This window comes from Myotis brandtii, unplaced genomic scaffold (genome assembly GCF_000412655.1).
Source record: "Myotis brandtii unplaced genomic scaffold, ASM41265v1 scaffold320, whole genome shotgun sequence".
In the NCBI taxonomy this organism is placed as follows: domain Eukaryota; kingdom Metazoa; phylum Chordata; class Mammalia; order Chiroptera; family Vespertilionidae; genus Myotis; species Myotis brandtii.
In genome coordinates this window covers 2,255,942-2,280,905 of record NW_005362270.1, presented here as the reverse complement: position 1 = coordinate 2,280,905, position 24,964 = coordinate 2,255,942, and the positions used below count along the sequence as shown (strand labels likewise).

The 24,964-nt window shown below is 41.6% G+C and overlaps 1 protein-coding gene across 1 annotated transcript; it reads right to left on the bottom strand.

Moving 5' to 3' along the window:
• Nucleotides 1-468: 468 nt before the first annotated feature.
• Nucleotides 469-21,981, bottom strand: MSANTD3 (Myb/SANT-like DNA-binding domain containing 3). Its single transcript, XM_005870666.2, has 3 exons — nucleotides 21,821-21,981; nucleotides 8,879-9,329; nucleotides 469-1,144 (listed from the first exon to the last, which is right to left on the bottom strand). The coding sequence occupies exons 2-3, from the start codon at nucleotides 9,294-9,296 to the stop codon at nucleotides 735-737; spliced, it is 828 nt and encodes a 275-aa protein (XP_005870728.1). The 5' UTR covers nucleotides 9,297-9,329; nucleotides 21,821-21,981; the 3' UTR covers nucleotides 469-734.
• Between the last annotated feature and the right edge of the window lie 2,983 nt (nucleotides 21,982-24,964).

The following is a 24,964-nucleotide window of genomic DNA, read 5'->3' as shown; positions in this document are numbered from 1 at the left end:
CCCAGTCATGACATATGCCTGAGTTGCAGGCTTGATCCCCAGTGGGGGCATGTGGAAGGCGGCCGATCAATGATTCTCTCTCATCATTGGGGTTTCTATCTCTCCCTCCCTCTCCCTTCCTCTCTGAAATCGATAAAAATATATTTAAAAATAAAATAAAGTAATACAATAAAATAAAATCAGGAAGTCCACACTCAGAGGATACGACTGGAAAATGAACGAGTTGCTGCAGCTCTCATGGAGGTTCCCTAAAGACCTCTAGCAAGTGCTGAGCGACAGCTTCACCACTTGGAGAGACGTGGGGCCTCCTGGGACAGCCACGTTCAATGGGAGGGCATCATTGGGACAGAAAAGTTCTACTGTCTGGTAAAAAAAAAAAGAAAAGAAAAGAAAAAGAAATCAGCTGCCACACTCCTTTATAGTCACACTTGCATTGGATTTAAAAAAAAATACAACACTCACACAGGGTTCTTGTATGAATTCTAATTAAGAGACATTACATTCAGAATGATAGCACTCATAGTGATAATTTTCTGAAGACTATAACAGCTTCTTGGCCACGGAAGGGGTACAGAGGGTGCAGCTGTTTACCTGAACGTATTCTTAAATAAGTGACTACTACCACTCTACGTTTCCTAGTTGTAGCTCTGTTACAGGTGACTGACCGCAAGTTCATGTTCCAGACTTTCTTTGCCAATACAGATCAAAACCACAAGGGAGCCACCCTCACAGTCTCAGGGTGAATTGGGAAAGGGCCGGTTAAATGAGGAAACAGGCCATTCCTTGGTAAAAGTTTGTAGTTTTCTTTCCCAATACATCTTCTTTTTATTGAGAACTTCCATTTTTATCCTGTGTTCCTCCTCTGCCATCTCACACTCTCGCTCTATCTGCTGGATTTTGGCCACATGCACCTCATTCATTTGTATCAGCTGCAGTTGTAAGATGGACATTTGTTGATGGTGTTCTTCCTCATGCATCTTTTTTAAAGCACCTTCCTGAGAGGTTTTGCTCCTGTAGTTTTTATTGGCTGTTATTCTGACAGCTGAACACGAGGGTTCAGGTTGAGAGGTCCCCTCACATACTGGAAAATGTATGAACTCTTTCTCATCATCGCACAGTTCTCTATTTGAAACAGCAAATGATTCTGAAAAACAGTAGCAGAAAACATATGTTCAAAGATTTTACAGGCAGAGAGCAAATCATCCTATTTCAAAGACAGGGTCCCCCAGTACAGGATGTATCTGAAATAGCATCTGCTTTGGCCTGCATGTCTACACGTACCCTTGCCACACCTGACGTTTTAAAAACCCATAAATCCAAAGCAATTTTCCCTTAAGAAGTAATAATAAGGTGTTTCATCATGTCATTTCTAGAACTGCAGACTGTGGGAACAGGGTCAGAGACTGAGCTAAATCAAGAATCGATGATCCTGTTATGTTGATGTAAGTTCTAAACTGAAGTGTGCACAACTCTGAAAGAGCAGAAAACCACAGTACAAGGCCAACAGTGGGTTTTGAGCTTAAGTTCTCCCTCAGTCTGATCTCCTTTGCTCAATTCCTCATCCAGCCATGAACACGTGTTCCAAGTCCAAAAGGGTGTCATCGCTCTGTTTCCTGGTCACTACCTTTCCCCTGGGTAGTTATCTCATTAATGTTCCTTCTTGCAAAATGAGCCTATCCTCCCTGGCTTAGCTTCCTTCGATCTATATCTGGCAGTTACTTCTAACACTGCCGCCTGGGGGTAAATATTCAGATCCAAAGACCCTTGTCAATGTCCTGCTTAGGTAACCTCTCCCTAGCACTTGACATACTTTTTGAAATGTCTTCCCCTCTATTAGCTTCTAAACCATCACCCTCTCCTAAATTTTCTACAACTTCCTCACTGATTGCTTCTTCTCAAGTCTCCTTTCGGGACTCAGACTCTTGTTCCACCCACCTCTAACCTTTTAATACTCCCCCGAGGTTCTTCTCTTTGGCTGTTTTCAATCTACCCTAAGTAACCCTTATAATCTGGTTCTAACCTTCCTTTATCTTCTTTTCTTACTCTTCAAAATATCCTGTGCACCCTTCAATTACCACAAACTACTCACATTCTTAAAGGCCATGCTTTTCTTCACTATTCTGACTCACTGTTCCTTCAACCTGAAGTTGGATTATCCGTCCCTCCGCCCCCCAACTCACTCAAACACACACTCTTACTCCATTCCCCCTTTTTCAACCTCCCCCCAACTCCTACTTCTCTCAGGATCAATGCCACTTGCTCTGAGAACCCTGAGCTCTCTCCTTTCCCTACACTTACTCTTCTGTTACAGCACTTAACACATATGGGGTGCGGCAAAAGTAGGTTTACAGTTGTTCATACAGAAAATAATACAATAATTATTAAAGATTAATACAAGAATAAAGTCTGTGTTTTGCATACCTTGTACTAGTATTATTTTGGGACCATGCTTTATTTATGTCTTTTATCATTGAGACCAATGACTTTACCTGGTACACAGTGGGTACCTGGTAAATATTTACTGTCTGAAGCCTTGAACAAAAGGGGGAAAAAGCATATGATACAAAATTATGCCATTTTCGGTGGTGCCACGTTGACACCACTATTTTTATAGGGCAATGACATTAGTATGAATTAGGGAGTTTCAATAAGGAAACCACTAACCCATGGAGTCTTCCCAAGGCTTTCTTGGGAAGTTTTACACTTTCAATCATGAGAATTGTCTCCTTGGAGAAAAATACTATCTATTTATTCACAAGAGTTGATTACATTATTATGTCCACTCCATTATTCCAGAAGATAGGATGCTGTACATGTTAATGGCTAATGGGGGAACTCACAATACTCTGTTGGTAAAAGGAAAATGGCTACTGTTTAAATCATTTCACTACAAGGGGTTGGGTAACAAGCATAACTAGTCCCTAATTAAGGTTAAAGAAAAGATAAAAATTTTACTTTTGAAAGAGAAGGTTAAAAAGAGTACTTCTGGCCCGGCTGGTGTGGCTCATGGGTTGAGCGTCGACCTATGAACCAGGAGGTCACTGACAGTTTGATTCCCAGTCAGCACACATGCCCGGGTCCGGGCTTGACCCCAATGGGGAGCGTGCAGGAGGCAGCCAATCACTGCTTCTCTCTCATCATTGATGTTTCTATCTCTCTCTCCCTCTCCCTTCTTCTCTGAAATACATATATATATAAAAGGAATACTTCTATATCATGCAGAGATAATGAAAATGTCTCCCTAGGAATCTTTCCCAAGTCCAATGGCCCCGGCCTCCACCAGAGGTCCTTCCTTCATGCTGCCACTGCCTCCTGAGCCTATGTCTGGCAGAGCACTTGTTCAAGCTGAAGCTTTAACTAGAATACTTTGAACAAAGAGACTAGCTTTTATTCATCCTCATAAAGAAGCCAGCACAGGGCCCAGGACACTGCTGGGCCTGTAAGAAATGTGTGGGGGACGAACTGGCTCCCACACAGCACAGCTAGGTGGAAAGAGCCGAGGCTCAGGACAAAGCAATGGGACACTAAGAATAGGTCCCTCAGATATGAGCATCAACTGTGAAGTGAATTACCTCATCCGTTTCCTTTCTAGTCTTAGATCTGAAAGTACCTTCTTTGAAGACTGGACACAGATATTTTTTGGTACCTTTAGCCTCTTTTCTCTTTGATTTCATTCCGGAGGATACTCCCGAGTTTATGCCCTCACAATCACTCCTCTCTCCCATTATCTAAATGCTCATTTTTATCTCAACAATTCTAGGCTTTAGGGAGATGATGATGATGATGATGATGATGATGATGATGTCAGCAGGTACTATTCTCAGGCACTATGCTAGTGTTTTACAGGCATTACCTCATTTAATCCTTACAACAACCCACTGAAGGAGGTATTATTACAGAACATCAAACACAACCTCCAAAGTGGCTAGTTGAAAGACCAGGATTCCAATCCATGGCTTCACCATTCCAAAATCCAAGCTCAACTAGCACAACACCTAGCCTCTCACTACTTCACTTGCTCAGCTGATCACTTATGTATCTTGAAATGCAGCCTCCGCACTGTATTCACTACAAAACTATCTATTATTAAGAATGTAGATGTATATTCCAAATTTTGATCTCCAAATCTCTCTCTAGAGCTGTGAACATGAAGACAGTATGTTCATGTCTGGGAGCACAGAAATGACAGTATGTTACAACAATCCTTATTTAGCTTAAATGTGTGCTAACATACATATTTTAAAGAAAAAAGAAAGCCAGGCCTCTTGAGAAGACTCTAGCAGGAGCGGGGGCCTAAAACTAGAGAAGCCTGATGAAGTAGTTAATTAACTCTCACACAAATATTAGCTCCCATGAATGAAAGCTAGTGTTCAGATGGGGAGAATCTTCTCTTAATTGGAAAAAGGCTACCCTGGGAACGGCAAACACACACCATGTAATCTCTCTCCCAGGTAAAACAAAGCCACCCGAAGCAGAAAACAACTCAATCTTGTGCAAAATGGATATGAAGGCCTAAAGGCTTCCCTGGGACCAGAGAACACAGTCAAGGGAGCATTCTTTCATTTGGGCAACTCGAGTGAATTTAATACCAGCAGGAAAAGCCTACTATGGCAGTAAAAGAATGGGAAGGAAACTGTGTTCAGGCCAAACACCAGCTCTTCTCAACACAACAAAGGAAACAGGACTGACTGGGAGAATGAATAAATAAAAGGTGATAGATGCACAATATGTAATATTATGCATCAACTAAGAAAACAAATCAGACTGACATGCTGCAGTGGGAATGGATCTTAAAAACATTATTCTAAGAGAAAAATGGCATCTATAGCACAATTTCTAATCTATTTAAATGAGGAAAAATATGTGCACAAAACGGCAATGCATGCTTTCACGAACATGTGAGAGAACACATTAGATGATGAAGGGATAGGAGAAGAGAAGGAAAGTGCTGAATGGTGAATAAACATATAAGTAACCCCAAAAGTGGGCTTTTCCCAGACCAGTGATGCCAGTGTGCCATGAGTGGCAATATAATCCAGTACCCTATACTTGAGTTCTTACCCCAGAAGAACAAAGTTGGAGTAAATAGTGGTAAGAGTGGAATTCATTAAGGAATGTTTTTGTGTTAATTACAGCTTTGAGTACCCATGTCTGCATTATTCAAATATAGCTTTATTATAAATAACAGCATGTGAAATTAACTGTAAGTTCTCTTAAGATATCTAAATACTATCTGAACGCTTAGTTTGCTTAAATATATTTGACATTTGTCATCCTACCCTGCTGACCACTTCCAGCATATTTTGTGGTTTCCCTTAGTTTGTTCTGCAAACATGTTCCCCAAAGATAATCTCACTTAACTTAAAATGGAAGATAAGTATCAAAGCCAAATTATCAAATATAAATCTACAGAATACAAAGTGTTTTAACATATTTAAGGGGAGAATATGGGGTTTTTTTAAATACATTAAGTGTTAAACTTACATTTTAACACTAAGGGTTCAAATACAGATGTAGAGAATACAAAGTGTTTTAACATATTTAAGGGGAGAATACAGGTTTTTTTAAAATACATTAAGTGTTAAACTTACATTTTAACACTACTGAGTTCAAATACAGATGTACATTCAAGAAAGTCATTGACAAAGCTAATACTATCCTGGGTACAGTGATGAAGATGACAAAGGTGAAATTATCTCACACACAAAAAATTGTTGAAGGGAGGCCTCTAGTGGAATACTGTAAGGCTCCATCTTGGTTAATAAAGTCCCACAATTCTCTCAGTGCCTAATTCTGCAACAGGTACTCTGCAATGTGCTAAAACAGTGCTGCTCTATAGAAATATAATATAAGCTACATATGTGATTTTAAATTCTCATACCACATTAAAGGAGGTGAAACTAATTATAGTAAAATATTTTTAAGTCCCACATTTCTAAAATATTAGCATTTCAACATGTAATTGTTATAAAAATTATTAGTAAGAGATTTTACATCTTTTTTTTGGTACTAAGTCTTCAAGATACAGGGTGTATATTTATAGCATGTCTCAATTCGGTCTACCCCCATTTCAAGGGTTTACTAGCCTCATGTGACTTATAACTATTGTATTGGACAGCACAATGTAAGAGATACTAACTAAAGTAAAACACATACATATGCACACATGCACACATACACACTCCATGTGTCAAAATACACAAGATGTAATGAGAGCCATAACCCTATTGCATATTTTCAACCTTTTTCCCACCAGGACCCAGAAGGAATGATTGACAAGTTCAGTTTTCTTTTTATTTCCTAAAAGTAAATTAAATGCAAAATGAGTTGGGTAACACCAAAGCTGTTTTAATGTATAGAAAGAGTTCCAGTACCTTATCTACTTGTGTTAACGGATTACTTTGGACACACTTCCCAACTAACAAAGCACCATGGTTCTCTGCCATACTACAAATTTGACCTGGAGACAGGAACAGGTAGCATTTGGCTATACTTTAATAATCACCAGCAAAAAGAGAAGTCTCATGTGCCATATATGTACAAACATCCAATTTAATATCAATCTCTTTTACAAGTTGGTGTCTACCAAATGTCATGACAGGAAGGACACTGAGAGTCCATATTTATCCCCTTCTTGCTGGAAACTTATCAATTGTGTTTATGAATACATGAATTATATCATTTCCTCCAAAAAGAAAGAGAAAAACACTTATGAACTTTCTAGATCCTACCCTAAAATTTGAAAATGGGGGGGAATGAGACTGTCCTCTTAGAACAATCCTTGAAATCAATACACAATAATACAGATCAAAAATTTGCAAAGTGAACTACAGCAGTCCACACCAGCACCTTCCTAGGTAACATCTCCCAGGAACATAAATAATTTGAAAAGTAGCCCTGCTGATTCACCTCCTTCCCTCCCACCCCAGCACCAGTCCCTTCACTGCCTCACAGGAACAGAATGGCTCCAAGGTCAGCAAGATGGAGAGTAGCTGGCTGAAGCTACAAACATCTCGAAAACAAGGGCACTGTCTATTAGCAGTGGGCCTCATCCCTACAGAAGCAGCAACGAGAAGGGGCAAAACAGAGAGCTGACAGGTGTCCACATAAACACTGTTTGCTGGAAGGTACTGTGGCTTAGGACTCAAGAATCAAAATTCAGACACAGGGCTCCTATAACTGGAAAATGATGCATGATGCGCATGACATTAACTACTGTGCTTGCTCAACTGGCTTCCTGGACTTAACCTTGGTCAGATAATCAGCAAGCAAACTTTTTTTAAAATATATTTTTATTGATTTAAGAGAGGAAGGGAGAGGGATGGAAACATCAATAATTAGAGAGAATCATTTATCAGCTACCTCCTGCACGTACCCTACAGGGGATCGAGCCTGCAACCCAGGCATATGCCCTTGACTGGAGTTGAACCTGGGACCCTTCAGTCTCCAAGCCAACACTCTATCCACAGAGCCATAACCCTATGGCTTGCAGCTAGGGCAGCAAGCAAACTTTTGGTTGTAACTTAAGTTCTCAGGATAATCTGCCTACAGGGGGAAAAAAAGTGCTAATCAAAACGTGTTATTCAGTTCACTTGGTTATTATCTTTTTCACCCTACATGGATAACACTCTGACTCTTAATTAACTAGTCCCTCAGAGCTCAAACTACTCTGGGGACACTAATAAGTGAATTTCTCATCCTGCAAGCCACAAATCAGAGGTTCCTGTTGCTGTGTCTTTAGCACACCTTATGAGCAGCCTTCTCATCTTCCCAGAAATTATTAAGTGTGTCTTGTGCAAAGTACAATGAATCTTCTTATAAACTAGCCATTCTTATCTTAAAAGAGGCAGGAATTATTGCATTCTCTCACCCTCTTCTTGCCTGGAGACATTTCAATAGCCCCTTAATTCCAACCTTTTAAAGCTATGACATACTATCATTACTTCTTTGATTATATGACATCTTTTCCTTCCTGAAGAACTCTATATAACAGTGATGGTGAACCTATGACATGCGTGTCAGAGGTGACACGCGAACTCATTTTTTTGGTTGATTTTTCTTTGTTAAATGGCATTTAAATATATAAAATAAATATCAAAAGTCTTTGTTTTACTATGGTTGCAAATATCAAAAAATTTCTATATGTGACACGGCACCAGAGTTAAGTTAGGGTTTTTCAAAATGCTGACACGCTGAGCTCAAAAGGTTCGCCATCACTGCTATATAACATGTTTATCTTTTCAAAGAAAATATATTAAAAAGAACATAATTTTTTCCCAGAATTCCTCAAGTTACCAGGAGTGCCGCAAACCAAAACTGTAGATCACAATATAATAGTGGGTGGAAATGCTGTTTTTTAATCTGGGTGAATGCTAAATGGGTATTTGCTCTATTAGTCTCACAACTTGAATTAAGTCTGAAATAGTTCACTCTTTTAATGTGGCCTTTTGCATGACTTAATGCAGTGCTTTGCACATTATCGGTCCTCAAGAAGCACTTCTTTGAAAAAAAAAAAAGATCGAATGAATGAAATAAACCTTCGAACAAATCCACTTCAATATATCTGAGATAGGTTAAGATGAGCAACTAAAGTACTTCATTAATGACAACTATATTCATGTAGCCCCTTCGTTTTCCTTATTCTTAAGTAACAATAGCGATAAGAGAGATAGTACAAGGATATAAACAAGTACTTTTGTTTTTATGGACTATGTGACTTGAATGTTCTACATACATGGGAGACTTTGAATTGGGAAACTCAGGTTTGATATGCAAGTTTCTTTTTTATCAAGTCCCTTAGAATTCGGGATTTTAAAATTCACACGTCGAACAGGTACCCAGCGAGAACATGCAAGCCGAGTTCAGGGCCATACCATACCTTGGGCGGCGGCATCAGGGTGGTACTCGGGCTCTTCCTCGGGAGGGCTCTGCAGGAAGTAGAGCTGCTCAGGCAGCATGCTGGCGATCTTCTCCTTCCCCAGCACGTGGCTACTCAGAAGTGGGCTGACGCTGCGTTTCACTTTCTCTCTCCTTTCATGGGCCATAATTTTTTTCGTCCGAGCCTTGATGTTCTCCCAGCACTTCTTCAGCTGCTTGAAATCCCGCAGTGACACGCTGGGCTGAGAGTTGTACTCGTGGGCCAGCGCCTGCCAGGTCCGTTGCTTGAGGGCAATAGTTCGCGCATCACTTTTCTTACATTCCAGCACATACTTGTACTTTTCGACCAAAGCAAGCAGGATGCTCTTTTCCAATTCTGAGAAGTATTTGGCAGGTTTTATAATTTCGTTGTTTTGCATTTTCCACTCTATTTCTCCTGGCCGTTAGCTATCCTGTAAAGGGAAGGAGGAAACAATCATTACGAATGCCAGGAATAAAAATGTCAGCAAATCACTTAAAGCTAATCCCTGACTTGACCCCCTTGTCTGAAACACAGCACTCCTTTCTTTTCTGCTAATGTTGACTTAGGGCAGTCTCAGGAAAACAGAAGTTTACTCGGAGTGGGGTTTTAGTACTTCATAGATGTTCGAGTAGGTCCTGTGTTGGAGGCCTTGGCCATTCTGAGAATATCAGCAGAAATATAAAAGTTGGACATCCGTTATGGAACTTCAATATGGAACTCTAATTTGTTAACTTATCTATTCCTGCTTCATGTGAGGACACTGATTATCCCCCGAATTCAGAATGTTAGGCAGCTTTTCAACTAAACAGCTTTCTCAAAGTTTTGTCACAGCTGAAGACCGAGAAGCCACTGTGTAACCAAATATAAGAGCTCATGTAAACACTATCAAGATTTCAGAACCACCAAGAAATCACCCAAAACACCTGGCATTTCCATCACTATGTCTGTGACCTTGGATACAGCCAACCTCCTAGAGCAGCGGTTCTCAACCTGTGGGTCGCGGCCCCTTTGGGGGTCGAACGACCCTTTCACAGGGGTCGCCTAAGACCATCGGAAAACACATATATAATTACATATTGTTTTTGTGATTAATCACTATGCTTTAATTATGTTCAATTTGTAACAATGAAATTGGGGGTCACCACAACATGAAGAACTGTATTAAAGGGTCGCGGCATTAGGAAGGTTGAGAACCACTGTCCTAGAGGAACCTCAGTTTCTTCATCTTTAAAATGAGGGCGTGGAGTCTGTGATTCTTAAGGTCTACAAGCCATGTTTAAAAGTGTACAATCCTAGCCCTAACCGGTTTGGCTCAGTGGATAGAGCATCGGCCTGCGGACTCAAGGGTCCCAGGTTCGATTCCGGCCAAGGGCATGTACCTTGGTTGTAGGCACATACCCAATAAAAGGTGTGCAGGAGGCAGCTTATTGATGTTTCTCTCTCATCGATGTTTCTAACTCTCTATCCCTCTCCCTTCCTCTCTGTAAAAATATATTTAAAAATAAAATAAAATAAAAGTGTACAATCCTATGCAAATAATTTATATCGTTTCAGAGGTGAAAGGGCCCGGGCACTTAGAGACTGAGCCCAATACCTCTCTTTTTTTTCTTTCTTTTTTTTCTGGACATTTCATACAAATAGAATCATACAATATGAGGTCTTTTGTGACTGGCTTCTTTCACTTACCACAGTGATTTCCAAACTTTTTCATCTCATGACAAACATAAACTAATTACTAAAATCCTGTGGCACGCCAAAAAATGTATTTTTTGACAATCTGACAGACATAGGTAAAATTTTTATTTCTTTAACTCTGGACAGCTCTTGTTGTGTTGGCTGTTGTCATTTTTTAAATTTGATAAGCTAAGGGAAAAGCAGTCCGTGCCCCTGACTAAATGGTTAGGTATTGCATGTTTTAAAAATTCTTGCCCTAACCAGTTTGGCTCCGTGGATAGAGCATTGGCCTGTGGACTCAAGGGTCCCAGGTTCGATTCCGGTCAAGGGCATATACTTTGGTTGCAGGCACATCCCCAGTGGGGAGTGTGCAGGAGGCAGCTGATCGATGTTTCTCTCTCATCGATGTTTCTAACTCTCTATCCTTCTCCCTTCCTCTCTGTAAAAAATCAATAAAATAAAATAAATTCTTATAGCACACTGGTTGAAAATCACTGACTTAACATAATGTACTCAATGTATATCTACCCTGTAGCATGTATCAATACTTCATTCCTTTTTACTGCCAAATGATATTATGGATATAGCACATCTCTTTTATCCATCTATCCATTAATGAATTTTTATTAAGATATAATTAATATAAACCATTTATTACTTTCAGGTGTACAACATAATGATTTGCTATATAGAGAGCAAAATCACCACAATAAGTCTAGTTAACATCCATTAAACCACATAGTCACAATTTTTTTCTTATAATGAGAACTTTGAAGATCTACTCTCTTAGCAACTTTCAAATAACCAATACAGTATTACTAATGATAATCACCATGCTGTACATTATATGCCTAGGACTTAACTATTTTATAACTGGAAGTTTGTACCTTTTGACCATCTTCACCCATTTTGCCCACCCTCTACCTCTTGCAACCGCCAATCTGTTCTCTGTACCGATGAATTTGTTCCTTTTTAAAGATTCCAAATACAAGTGAGATTACACATTATTTGTCTTTCTCTGTTTGACTTATTTCACTTAGCATAATGCCCTCAAGGCCCATGCATGTTGCCACAAATGGCATAATTTCCTTTCTTTGTAGTTGAATAATATTTCATTATATATTTATATACATATCTCACATATATTGTGTATATATTGTGTATATGTGTGATGTATGTATTATTTATGTCATATATATCACATTTTCTTTATCCTTCTTTTCAATCAAGGAACTAAGGGCCAGTAAAGTGAAATGGATTGCCCAACATCACAAAGATGGCAACTTGAGAAGTCAAGAACCTAGACTGTCCTAATAGTTTGGTATTCTTTTTTTTTCCTTAACATAGTAAATAGCCATTTTTATTATGCAATATTCCTCTAACATCTTTGTTCACATATTATAATAAGAGTTACCAATTATATATTATTTTAAAAAGTCAAAATATTACATTTTTCTCCATTATTATTAAAGTCTACATACCTTTTCATTTTTAATAAAAATTATATTTAACATACATAAATTTATTTTGATATATATATACATAAGTAAAATGATTACTACATTCAGGCTAATTAACATATGTCCTTACAGTTACCTTTTTTGTGTGTGATGAGAACACTTGAAATCTACTCTCTTAGCATGTATCCAATGTTCAATACAGTATTATTAACTATAGTCTTCATGCCTACATACCAGATCTCTTAAGTTATTCATCCTATATAACCACTACTTTGTACCCTTTGTCCAACATCTCCCCTTTTCCCCCCACTCCCCACCTTCAGTCCCTCATAAGCAATCTTCTATGAATTTGAAGAGTCTGGTGTTCTTATTATCACTTCACAACTATTTCTTGGGCTCTTTCCTTTGGTGACTCCAAATTACTCAATCATGACTCCCTTAGGTCATCATGCCACCCTCCTCAGTGCAGAGCCAGCATCTTTCACACAATAGGTGCTTAGTAAAGGTCTTATTCTGCCGAAACTCTGTGTTTTTTGACCTCGCACTTTTCTCACATCTCACAGGAAGTTCCCTACAAAATTAATCTCTCAAATACATTATGGTAAGAATGTCCCTAAGCAACAATGAATGCAGCAATAAAGCATGTTCCCATTAGTGAAAGGACCAATATGTCCCAGTCCTCCTGTTCTCCAAGTCTGATTTTTCAGTGGAACAGAAAAGCATCAAGACAGTGATGATATAGTCCATTTAAAACTGACTAACCCGCCTGACCTGTGTGGCTCAGGTGGTTGAGCATCGTCCCATGCTCCTAAAGGTCAATTCCAGGTCAGGGCACACGCCTGGGTTGTGGGCTCGTCCCCAGCAGGGAGTGCATTAGGAAGGTTGAGAACCACTGTCCTAGAGGAACCTCAGTTTCTTCATCTTTAAAATGAGGGCGTGGAGTCTGTGATTCTTAAGGTCTAAAAGCCATGTTTAAAAGTGTACAATCCTAGCCCTAACCGGTTTGGCTCAGTGGATAGAGCGTCAGCCTGCAGACTCAAAGGTCCCAGGTTCAATTCCGGCCAAGGGCATGTACCTTGGTTGTAGGCACATACCCAATAGAAGGTGTGCAGGAGGCAGCTGATTGATGTTTCTCTCATCGATGTTTCTAACTCTCTATCCCTCTCCCTTCCTCTCTGTAAAAAAATCAATAAAATATATTTGAAAATAAAATAAAATAAAAGTGTACAATCCTATGTAAATAATGTATATCGTTTCAGAGGCAAAAGGGCCCGGGCACTTAGAGATTGAGCCCAATACCTCTCTTTTTCTTTCTTTTTTTTCTGGACATTTCATACAAATGATCAAGACAGTGATGATATAGTCCATTTAAAACTGACTAACCCGCCTGACCTGTGTGGCTCAGGTGGTTGAGCATCGTCCCATGCTCCTAAAGGTCAATTCCAGGTCAGGGCACACGCCTGGGTTGTGGGCTCGTCCCCAGCAGGGAGTGTGCAGGAGGCAGCTGATTGGTGATGTTTCTCTCTCATTGATGTTTCTATCTCTCTATCCCTCTCCCTTCCTCTCACTCTAAAAATCAGTATAAAAAAAAGTAAAGTTAGGGGGAAAAGGCTGTGGCCTTTAAATTTATGGTACGCTAAAATCACACTTTTACAAGCCAGCTATTCACACACTATGCCTGGGGAGAAATTACTGTAGAAGTGACTAGCTGAAATCTATTAAACCTGAGGCTGGAGATTTGGTCAAATCAGAGAGCCTTGAGATTGAGGCCAAGGAGTGTGGCCTTTACGTGAAGGCAATGGAAGCTGACCAGGGCCTCCCACTATGGCACCACCTCCTCCCAAAAATTAAGATTAGATGAAGTAGTACCGTGATCAGTGTCTCCACATACCAGGTACCCTGTCTCACATTCATTGTGGGCACATCCAGTATCAGAAATGAAGAGGTCTAGATACATGTCAATAGTAGCTTGGCCCTCTGGTCTAGGGCAAAACTAAAATAAGGGGAAATTTATCTTTGCAGATGTGTCCCTGCACCCCTAAATTCCCAGGCCTTCGATTATATTGCTCTACTGTTCCTAAAATTACCTAATCCAGGCTCCTTCTTCCCCAAAGACCCAGAATTAATTTTTTGTCTTCATCAATATTCCTGCTTCCTGTAAATTTGTTCCCCAAACTGAAATTTATTAACACACATCTCCTACATCTCTTCTGCATCATCTCTCTCCACCAAGGTGTTTGTGACTAACTTTACTTTCTATAGTTTTTATTAGGAAATCAATAAGTATGCTGAATATTCTTAAACAGCTCCCAGAGTAGATTCTGATCTGATCCCCCATCCTAACTCCTCTGCCCCAAGACATCAAAATGCCTACTTTTCCTCATGTACCCACACTTTTTTGGTTTTTTAAATATACTTTTATTGATTTTAGAGAGGAAGGGAGAGGGAGAGAGAGAAACATCAATGATGAGAGAGAATCATTGATAGGCTGCTTCCTGCAAGCCCCCACTAGGGATTGAGCTCGCAACCCAGGCATGTGCCCTTACCAGAATCAAACACAGGAACCTTCAGTCTGCAGGCTGACGCTCTATCCACTGAGCCAAACCAGCTAGGGCACCCCCACACATTTTAAGAATCACTGCCATAGGATTGAGAATCTGATTCACAAATTAAAAAGTTATTGTTCCCTGTTTTGTTCTATTATATGTAATGTTCTTTATCTATAATAATAAAAGTGAAATATGCAAATCGACCAAATGGCCAAACAGCAGAATGGCTATCTGGACGACCTTCCAGATGACCTTCCGGACGAAGCCGGGGCTGCAAGGGTGGTCAAGGCAGCCGGGGCTGCGAAGGCCTACTCTTGCATGAATTTCGTGCATCGGGCCTCTAGTATTTTTATAAATATATGATATATATTTATAAATATTTATATTTCATATTTTTTTCTTTATTTCTTCAAGATAAGTCCCTAGGGGAGGAATAGTTGCCACAAAAGATGCAAACACTGAAGACTTTTGTTACATCACCATCTGTCCTCCAGAAATGGTGCACCAATTTACATTCCTACTATTAACACACGAGTATGTCTGTTTCCATGCTTTATTTACTCTTGCTGTTAACATTTTTTAAAAATCTGTGCCAACTGTGGAGGTGAAAAGTGTCACTTCATTGTTTAATGATATATGAATTCCAGTTCTGAGGCAAATGAGCCACACTCTGAACAAAGTCCCTGTTATACTATTTGGTGGAATTCAAACTACATGCAATTTAATTCTTCCTCACAATGTGTGCAGTACCACTAGCTGCCACCAGGTGGTGGTGGGCTCATGGGGGGTCTAAATTCACCAAAAGATCTTGCCCTAAGTGTGGCCAGTTGAGTCTCTAATAACTGTAATAACAGCAGATAACTTTTATTGAACCTTACAAGGTGAGTTAGACCCTACACTAAGTGTTTAATATGCAGTATATCATTTAATCCTCCCCCAAATAGCTCCTGAGAGCATCATTCGTTACATTATAATCTTTTCTGTTAAAAAAACAACTTTATTAAAGTACCAGAAGAAATTATACAACTGCTCTCAAAAGCAAATACTCAGAATTGCCAACACCTGGGGACCATTAATAGCCTGTTAACTAAACTGTTATTTAATCACTAGCTAAGTAAATCCAGAGTTACCAATTTACTTTGCTTAATTTTGTAGAACAGCAGGCCTCCCTGGGCCATGTGGTTGCAGTCTGCAGGGCTATAAAGGGATTCTGATGTGAGCCAGTGTACCCCAAAAGCCCCTACGGATTCCCAGCAACCTCGGAAGTAGGCTGTGTATCCCCACCAACCAATTATATTTCCCAGATCGGAAAAGTGAGGCTCGGTGACTAGCTAGTAGTCACACAAATAGTAAGTAGAAGAACCAGGATTCCAACCCAGGTCTTACTCCAATGTCCTTACCACCCTCTGCTCTGCTTAGCTTTTTCCTTTCAGACCTCTAGTGCCTTTGCTCAAATTACATGTCGAACTGCAGAACAATCTAATTGTCATGAGAGAAAGGTCCCGAGGTAGAGCAACTTCAGGGGGAGCTGGGCCTGCTTCTGTCTGGCTCTATTTGGTGGCTCTTCCTCCCCTCTCTCCATCCATCATCTCACCCCTCTATGTCTCAAACCTGGGGCCCTTAGCTCCTCACTCCCCACGCCCAACCAAGTGTACCTCTCTCACTCCAACCCAAGCTCCAAAATAATTTCCGCTGTTGATCTGGTAAGAACGTATGTTTGCAAAATAACTGTAGATATAATATGGAGCTTGAAAATGGTCCACTCCTCAAGGGGATGCTGGCATTCTGCTTGAGCATCTGACTGACAGTCCTAAGTAAACAAGCACTTCCCAAAAGAGATCTCCAGCCGAAGCTTATCCATAGAAACTTCAAGGCTAGAAAGCACATTCTAGATTACAAACTACTCGACAATGTCCATAATGGCTTATAGATGACAACATAACAATCCTTCCCTGCTGTATCCATTTTTATGAGAAAGAGAGAGAGTGGCCTTACTTGTGCCCCAAATCTGCTCAGTTCAGATCATCTTTTCTGTGTGCGGTTCTGCTAGACAGAGTGCTACCCATTCCCACGCGTGGCTGTAGTCCATCAAGTCCAATGACCCTCATACAGTGGGCCTTCAGCAAACATGTAATGAATGACTACATTCTGATATAGGCGTAAAATGGCCTACTAGGCACAAAATGAGTATCATGCATGATAAAACAGTCAGTACACTAAAAGCTGCACTAAAATAAAAATGGTCAAATAAAACAGCAAAATCCAAATGCAATAGAAGTTCCCTGTGGGCTAGGCAAAGATCCATAGACAGGACTAAAGAAAAGAACACAATCCCAATATGACAAGAGAACAAAAGGGAAAGGAATCAGGCCAATTCCCAAAACACTAACATTGACTAAACCACCAGAAGATTGTAATAAATACGTTTAAAATCCACCTAATATAAAAATGCATCAAACATTTTTAAACCACCCCCCCTCCCCCGGCAAATTCATATGTTGAAGCCCTAACCACCACCCATGGTGGCTGTATTTGGAGACTGGGCCTCTAAGGAAGTGCTTACAGTTAAATGAGGTCATAAGGCTGGTTGGAGATTAGTGCTCTTATGAGAAGAGACACCACAGACACCCCAGGGCTCAGCAAGTGGGCATGTGAGCACACAGAGAGGTGCCAGCCACCCACAAGCCAAAAGAAGAGGCCTCAGAAGAAAGTCTACCTTGCAAGCACCTTGACCATGGAGTTTCTAGCCTCCAGAACAGTGAGACATACGTTTCTGTTTTTTAAGCCACCAAGTCTGTGGTATTTTGTTACGGCAGCCCTAGCTGACTAATACAATATCTAATGATATTATAAGTCTACAAAGGGTCAAACTAAGTCCCAAAATTTGAGCAAAGGCTAGAGAAACTTGGCCAGATTTTACTTCTACTTCCCTTCCTGGAAAACGCTGTTCTCTGGAATCAACATTCAGAATGGGAACCAAGACTAAAGATCTGTGGCATTGAGACCTCGGACAGATGTGAGGTCACTGATAAACTACTGCTTTTAAAGTAAAGTGAATGAATTAAACCAAAGAACTGGATGCAGAAAACCTGGGCTCAAATCCTGACTTCAGCATTCACCTATCCGTGGTCAGCAAACTGCGGCTCGCGAGCCACATGCGGCTCTTTGGCCCCTTGAGTGTGGCTCTTCCTAAGCCTTAGGAGTACTCTAATTAAGTTAATAACAATGTACCTACCTATATAGTTTAAGTTTAAAAAAATTTGGCTCTCAAAAGAAATTTCAATCGTTGTACTGTTGATATTTGGCTCTGTTGACTAATGAGTTTGCCGACCACTGGCCTAGCTGTGTGATTCTGGACAAGTCAATTAACTTGCAGTTCTTCACCTGTAAAATGAGACTTATACCCCCCTGCTCTGCCTTACTCTCTCTGCACAGATGCCCTGCAATGGGAATAAAGAACAAGCATAGACTAGAGCTTCAAAAAAATGTAGTTCTTTCTACCCCTCCCATCCACATTAAACTCCCTACAGTGGGGCAATTATCTTGAGTTTCATCTCACGAGTAACTGTCTTCCTCTTCTCCTCACCAGAAGTAGGAGACACAGGTAGACATTTTTGTAGACATGATGGAATGTCAAAACACAAAATATAATATCCAAAAAATGCTGGCAACACAGTACACTGTAGACTATGGGTGGCTTACCATCATGATTGCTTGGCTGACAGGAGCCACTGCTCCCTGCCACTGCCCAGCATCATGAGAGAGTAACATATTGCAGATCACTAGCCCAGGAAAAGATCAAAATTCAAAATCCCTGGTACAGTTTGTACTGAGTGAACATTGCTTTTGCACCATCGTAAAGACAAAAAAAAAAATCGCAAGCCTAACCATTATAAGTTGTGGACCATCTGTATACTCAAATACTTATTGATTCTTTTATTTCATAGACACACAATTCAACAAATATGTAATGAACTCCTGCCAGAGGCTCAGTACCTTCCTCAAATATGTGGGAGACATAAAGACAAGCTGAACCCTATAGCCTGGAAGGAGCAGCGCTGGCATGCATGAACTGCTGAGTAAAATGACAGGCACACTGAAGCAGACATCGTAATAGGGGACAAAGCACACTGGGTGTTCAGAGGAGGAAAGAAGTTATTTCTTTCCTCATCAACAAAAGGACATTTGAGCTAGATCTCTTAAGAATGTATAGGATATGAACAGAGAGAGTTGAAGGAGATCATTGAGATAAATAATTGATAAAGGGCCTGGACTGTGAGTGGTGAGAATGCTAATGGAAAGAAAGAGGTGCACATCAGAAACTATTTCAAAGCAAGAAATGACCGGGACATATGTGTCCACACTAGGGTGAGAGATCAAGAGAAAGCAGAGGGAAAGAGGACACACGAGGATGAACTGAGCATGTGCAGACATCAGAGAGGGGACTGTACTGAGAAGCCTTAAGATTGAGGAGATCCTAGTCCAGTGATGGCGAACCTATGACACGCGTGTCAGAGGTGACATGAGAACTCATTTTTTTGGTTGATTTTTCTTTGTTAAATGGCATTTAAATATATAAAATAAATATCAAAAATACAAATCTTTGTTTTACTATGGTTGCAAATATCAAAAAATTTCTTTTTTTTATTTATTTTTATCTTTTTTTAATTTTTATTTGTTTTTTTTGCTAAAAGTATTACAAAGGGTATTACATATGTGTCCTTTTTTTCCCCCCGCCCACAAAATTTCTATATGTGACACGGCACCAGAGTTAAGTTAGGGTTTTCAAAATGCTGACACACTGAGCTCAAAAGGTTCGCCATCACTGACCTAGTCCAATGCAGACATAATACAACACAGTGGACTGTGGATGGGCTGGTGGCAAGGCAGTGTGATAAGCAGTGATAGATGTGCCCAGGGACACTACTACAGGATTGGGGGGGATCTAGAATTAGAACCATAATTCCTACTAGACTGGATTGGCATTAGAATGATCACTAGCACAGAGCAGGGCCACAACTTGGTAAACGACTGAAAGAAGGAAAGTATACAAAAATAGCAGGTGAGCGGCAGGAAATGTGGCTCCCATTCCCTGAGGGAAAGCCTGGCAACAGGTTATGGGTGATCAATTCGCTGTAAAGAGGTGAAAGGCTATTTCCTATCCTGCTCTGCTGACTCTGTATTCTGACCACCTTTTTGGGGGAGCAACATCCATCCTAACATGCTAACACTAAAAAGGGACCTCAGTCCAATCCTCTCACTCTACAGCTGGGGAAACTGAGGCTCAGAGCAAAACAGGGGGCTTCCAGGGCCCTGGTGACAGAGGAGGGCCTAAGAGTGAAGCTTCATTACTCAGGTTAACCCCCGCCCCCTTACTTCCTCTTTGGAAGCCTCTCCTATCAAGATGTCCGTTTGCTAGGCACCCTCAAGCCCTCCGCCGCCATCCCATTGAAAACTCAAGGGCCCTGCTCTCAACTCCAACACTCACTTTGTGAGATTACGCAAGTCCCCTTTCCTCCCTGACTGTCAACTCCTCATCTCTACATTGTAAAGTTAAAGAAAGTGTTCTCTAAAGTCCGATCGACTACTGGCCATCCCGTCCATGTTAGCGTTGCCACAACATTGGTCTTTCTGCTACCTAATGTCCATATCTATGCCTAACATGCATAGATGGTATTTTCTGATTATTTATGAGGCAAGTGGAGCTACTAGCCAATGAAAGAGAACACGGCAACAGAATAAAGTTAGACAATTTAAGACCCATACCCAGCCTCTGCAGGTTAAGTAGCTCCAGGTGAAATGTCTAAAGCAAGTGATCGGTTCTCTTGTTCATTCCTGTCACCCTAGGTCAGTGGTCGGCAAACTCATTAGACAACAGAGCCAAATATCAACAGTACAACGACTGAAATTTCTTTTGAGAGCCAAATTTTTTAGACTTAAACTATATAGGTAGGTACATTGTTATTAACTTAATTAGGATACTCCTAAGGCTTAGGAAGAGCCACACTCAAGGGGCCAAAGAGCCGCATGTGGCTCGAGAGCCACAGTTTGCCGACCACGGCCCTAGGTCCTTGAAGAGGGCCTGGTACACAGTAGGCACTCAGTAAAGGTTTGTGGAATAGATGTTAAAATTAACCTGCTTGACATTTGCAATTTTTACTAGATGTTCTGCTATCTTAAAGTTCTCCTTTTAGAAAGGATTTATCATAAATAATTCCCTGGCTGCTTCTTGTAAATACTATTATTGTACGTCAAACTTTTAAGAGCCCCACCACAACTCTGATGCCTTCACGATTTCAATTTATCCAGGGGTAAGAGTAGTCAGACTCACTCCGGTGCAAACACCTGCCCGTGCCTGCTCTCAAATGTTCACTCCTGGCTACCAGGATGGTCACTCACCTATGCCCTCCGTCTTCTCTCCCTCAGAGGGCTCTCCAGCCTGAAACCTAGGGCAGAACTGCCTTCCTCTAATGCAGCAGTTCTCAATCTGTGGGTCGCGACCCCTTTGGGGGTCGAAAGACCCTTTCACAGGGGTCGCCTAAGACCATCGGAAAACACATATATAATTACATATTGTTTTTGTGATTAATCACTATGCTTTAATTATGTTCAATTTGTAACAATGAAAATACATCCTGCATATCAGATATTTACATTACGATTCCTAACAGTAGCAAAATTACAGTTATGAAGTAGCAACAAAAATAATTTTATGGTTGGGGGTCACCACAACATGAGGAACTGTATTAAAGGGTCGCGGCATTAGGAAGGTTGAGAACCACTGCTCTAATGTGCTGCCTCGTCTTCCCCTTCGCCACCCACTCCTGGCGGTCCTGCAACTTGGAAGTGTTTATTTTTACCATCTGTGTCTTAGTGTGACTGTGAGCAGAACCAGCCTGTGTTTAAGGCAAGAGCTCCCACCTCCCGTGCTTCTACCCCCTCAGTCCCCTCTACCAGCCAGATGACAGTTCTTGAAAGTTCTGACCTCTTCCTTCTCCTCCCCAACAGCTCCATCCTAAACCAGCTCCCCACCCCCACTCCCGTTTCTCTGAAATTCCCTCGGAATCATTATTAAAGTATCCTCCCTGAAAAGTGCTTTTACAACACAGAGTCCCTGTGTAGGTGTTCCCACTCCAGCCTGGTCTGGTCTCCGAGGACTCTCTCTCTCTGCTACTCCCACCACTTCAGCAACAACTGTCAGCTCTCAAATCTCTGGGTCAAGGGCCCCAAGGGCTTACCTCTCACTGCAACACTCAGGATCACTCTGTACTGCGGCCTAGCCATGTCCATAGCCTCGGAGGGTGAGTTTCTGAGGCTGGAACTCCATCTCATTGGTATCTTTTGCACGCAGTAGATCCTCAGTGTTCGCCCAAAGAAAGTAAGGGTGTCAGCCCCATCCTCTCTTGCCGGAGTCCATTCATTGTCTTCACTAGCTGAGTTTAGACAGAGACCCCCCCCAAAAGCTAGTAGCCATTGAAAGTCCTAGCAAAGTTCAGGGCTGTGCACCACCCAGTTAATCTAGGAACCACTCAGTTAATTTAGGTAATAATAGTTGAAGCATCCCCACCTTAGTTCCCTTAATTCCTTAGATAGTTATGTAGATCGTTGTTGATTATTGTTAATCAGTTACTCTGCCTACACTCGGAAATCTATTGATAAGCTAATCAGTTACTCTGCCTACACTTGGAAATCTATTGATGAGTTAATCAGATACTTTTGTCTACTCCTGGAAATTGCTGATCTGTGTGTCATTGAAACTTCCTTACCCTAAGGGCTACTCCAGATCAATAAAAGATTGGAGCAGCCTGAGCATGGGTGGAAGTCCTTCGGGACTTGCCCGCCTGGTCCCCCAATATTGCAAAATTATCTTGTGTCTTTTTCTCTCATTTGTTGTGCGGCTCCACTTTCAGATACCGAACCCTACTCCACGCAGAATGTGGAGGGAGTGTTACTCGACACTCTCTCCTCAGCACCACACACATTTCCAGTTGTCTACCAGCAACTTCGATCTAACTATCCATTATGGGAATCCCAGAAAGCTCCCATACTCCATAGCTGAGAGAACATTAATTACTGCCCTGCCCCCAAACATCCTGATGCCTGATTTCAGCCACATCAACATAGCTTCTCAAAGCAGAAACCACAATGTGCTCCTTCACTATCACTTCAGGAACCAATCATCAAGACCTATGATGTTTTTATCTGAATATCTACCTCTCCTCCACCATTCTCACCGCCTATGTCTGAGGTCAGGTCCCAGGCTCCCACAATGATCTCCCAAACTTCCAGCCCCTCTTCCAACAGCAACCAAAGAGATCTTCCTAAAACACGGTGACCGTGCCACAGTCCAGGGTGTACACCTCTGACCTCTCCCCCACTGCCTAAGAGATAAAGTCCAAGCTCCCCACATGACACTCAAGGCCTTTCTGGATCCGGCCCTGATTACATTACCCTCTTCATTCCACCGCACACCACCCTCTCCACATACTTTTCAACCCAGACAGACCCAACTCACCTTCATGCCCTGGAACCTGCCATATTTTCCTGTCTCCGAACATGGGCTTCCTCTGGCTGGAATCCTTTACTCCAAGGACCACTGAGAGCTCATTTTCGTCCCTCAAGGTCCAACCCCTGTGTAACTTTTTCGACGCCTTCCTCAACTAATGTTCAAGCTGTTATGCTTATTATATTTATAACACTTTCCTTCTAAGTTTGAGGCAGCTTACAAACTATGCCCACACAACTGCACCAAGATTTTTTTTTTAAGAAAGAGACGATCAGAGCAAAGACAAGCGTTAAAAATAGATAGAATAAGGAGGAGGTAATCAAAACCTCTATCCTAGTCTCAGCTCCTCTTGTTGGAGGTAGGCTAGCCCTGAGTTTTCTGTCCAGAATGAATTAGTTACTCCTCCGTGAGCTCACTGCCAGTGGTGTATGACTTGTACAGTAGCACTTCCCATATCTTTTTGTAATTTGCTCTTTGAGTCCATCGCTCTCACTGGACTGGGGAATTCCTAAGGGAATAGATAATTTCTGACTCATCTTTGTGTTCCTGGCGTGAAGCATATGACTCAGCACAGGATTGGTGCTCAGCAGACATTTGTTGGACAAATGTCACCATGGACAGGGAAAAGGTACTTGTTGAAGTCCCTACCAGACAGTTATAAAAAGTTTTACTTTCACAAAAAATTACATGGCTGAGAAGTGGCAGAGCCAGGTTCATACCCTCAACTGTCTCTCTCTCCAAAGCAACTGCTCTTTCCACTATGCATGCTGCTTCCTACCTTTACCATCACCATGTACCCAAAGATCCCCTCCTTCAAGCCTGGGTTTAAAATCACCCTTCTCCAGCCCTGGCCGGTGTGGCTCAGTTGATTGTGGGTTTGATTCCCAGTCAGGGCACACACCCAGGTTTCAGGTTCCATACCTAGTCGAGATGCATAAGAAGGGAGGCAACTGATCTATGTTTCTCTCTCACATCAATGTTTCTCTCTCTCTCTCTCTCTCTCTCTCTCTCTCTCTCACACACACACACACACACACTAATAAAAATAAATAAATACATAAAACCACCCTCTCCAAGAAGCCTTTCCTGCTCACTCAGGAGAAAGGTGAGCCTGAGTCCAACCCCGACCTTCCACAACACTCAAGTGAGAAATTATCATAAACCAGGAGAGTTAAGGTGCCTGCTTGGGAGCTGAGAACTGAGCAGTCTGCTTGGCCGTTCTGCAGACAGTGTTGTGAGGCCCTCAGCTCCTCCTTCTACTCCCTTTCCCAGGGTGCAGTACCTAGGCCTTCTGTGCCTTTCTTTTGCTTCTTCAGGTTTCCCCTTTCCAAACTGAACCCCACAATCATCTCCTCAGGCCCACTCTTCTCTAAGCAGGTGGACCGTGTTCAAAACACACTCCTTCATTACATCAATCAGGTCTCGGCAATTTAAACGTGTCCTATCAAATTTTAGGATTGGTGAGCCTCCCCAACTCTTCAAACACATTAAAAGCATGTCAGGGATCACACGAGAAGGGACAATGACATCTTAGGAGGCCCAATCACTTGCTCTCAGCCCATCGGAATATTTTGGGGGTGTCCTGGGAGTAAGAAGAGACCTGTGTTCTCATCCCAGCATCTCTCCCCATGCCTAACCTCCCCTCCCCCAAAGCAGGATGCTGGTCTCTAAAGACAGGATGGAATCCTGGTCCAGAATGCTACTGGGGTGATGCACCTTGCTCCCTCCCTCCACATCCTCTTACAGAGCTTCTCAACTGTCCCTCTCCCCCCCAAACCCTCCCACCCCTTAACTCTTTCTGGCCCCAAACTCCCACAGCAGCCCTCAGTCCTAACTCAGGATCTATGTTTTTGAATGACCATTCAACAATTTCCTT

What these genes read in the sequence shown, in the direction of transcription:
- MSANTD3 (XM_005870666.2), bottom strand. Translation starts at nt 9,296, where the DNA reads ATGCAAAACAACGAAATTATAAAACCTGCCAAATACTTCTCAGAATTG. An exon ending in CCCTGATGCCGCCGCCCAAG is followed by an intron (nt 1,145 to 8,878) that starts GTATGGTATGGC and finishes ACTGTTTTTCAG; the next exon opens with AATCATTTGCTGTTTCAAAT.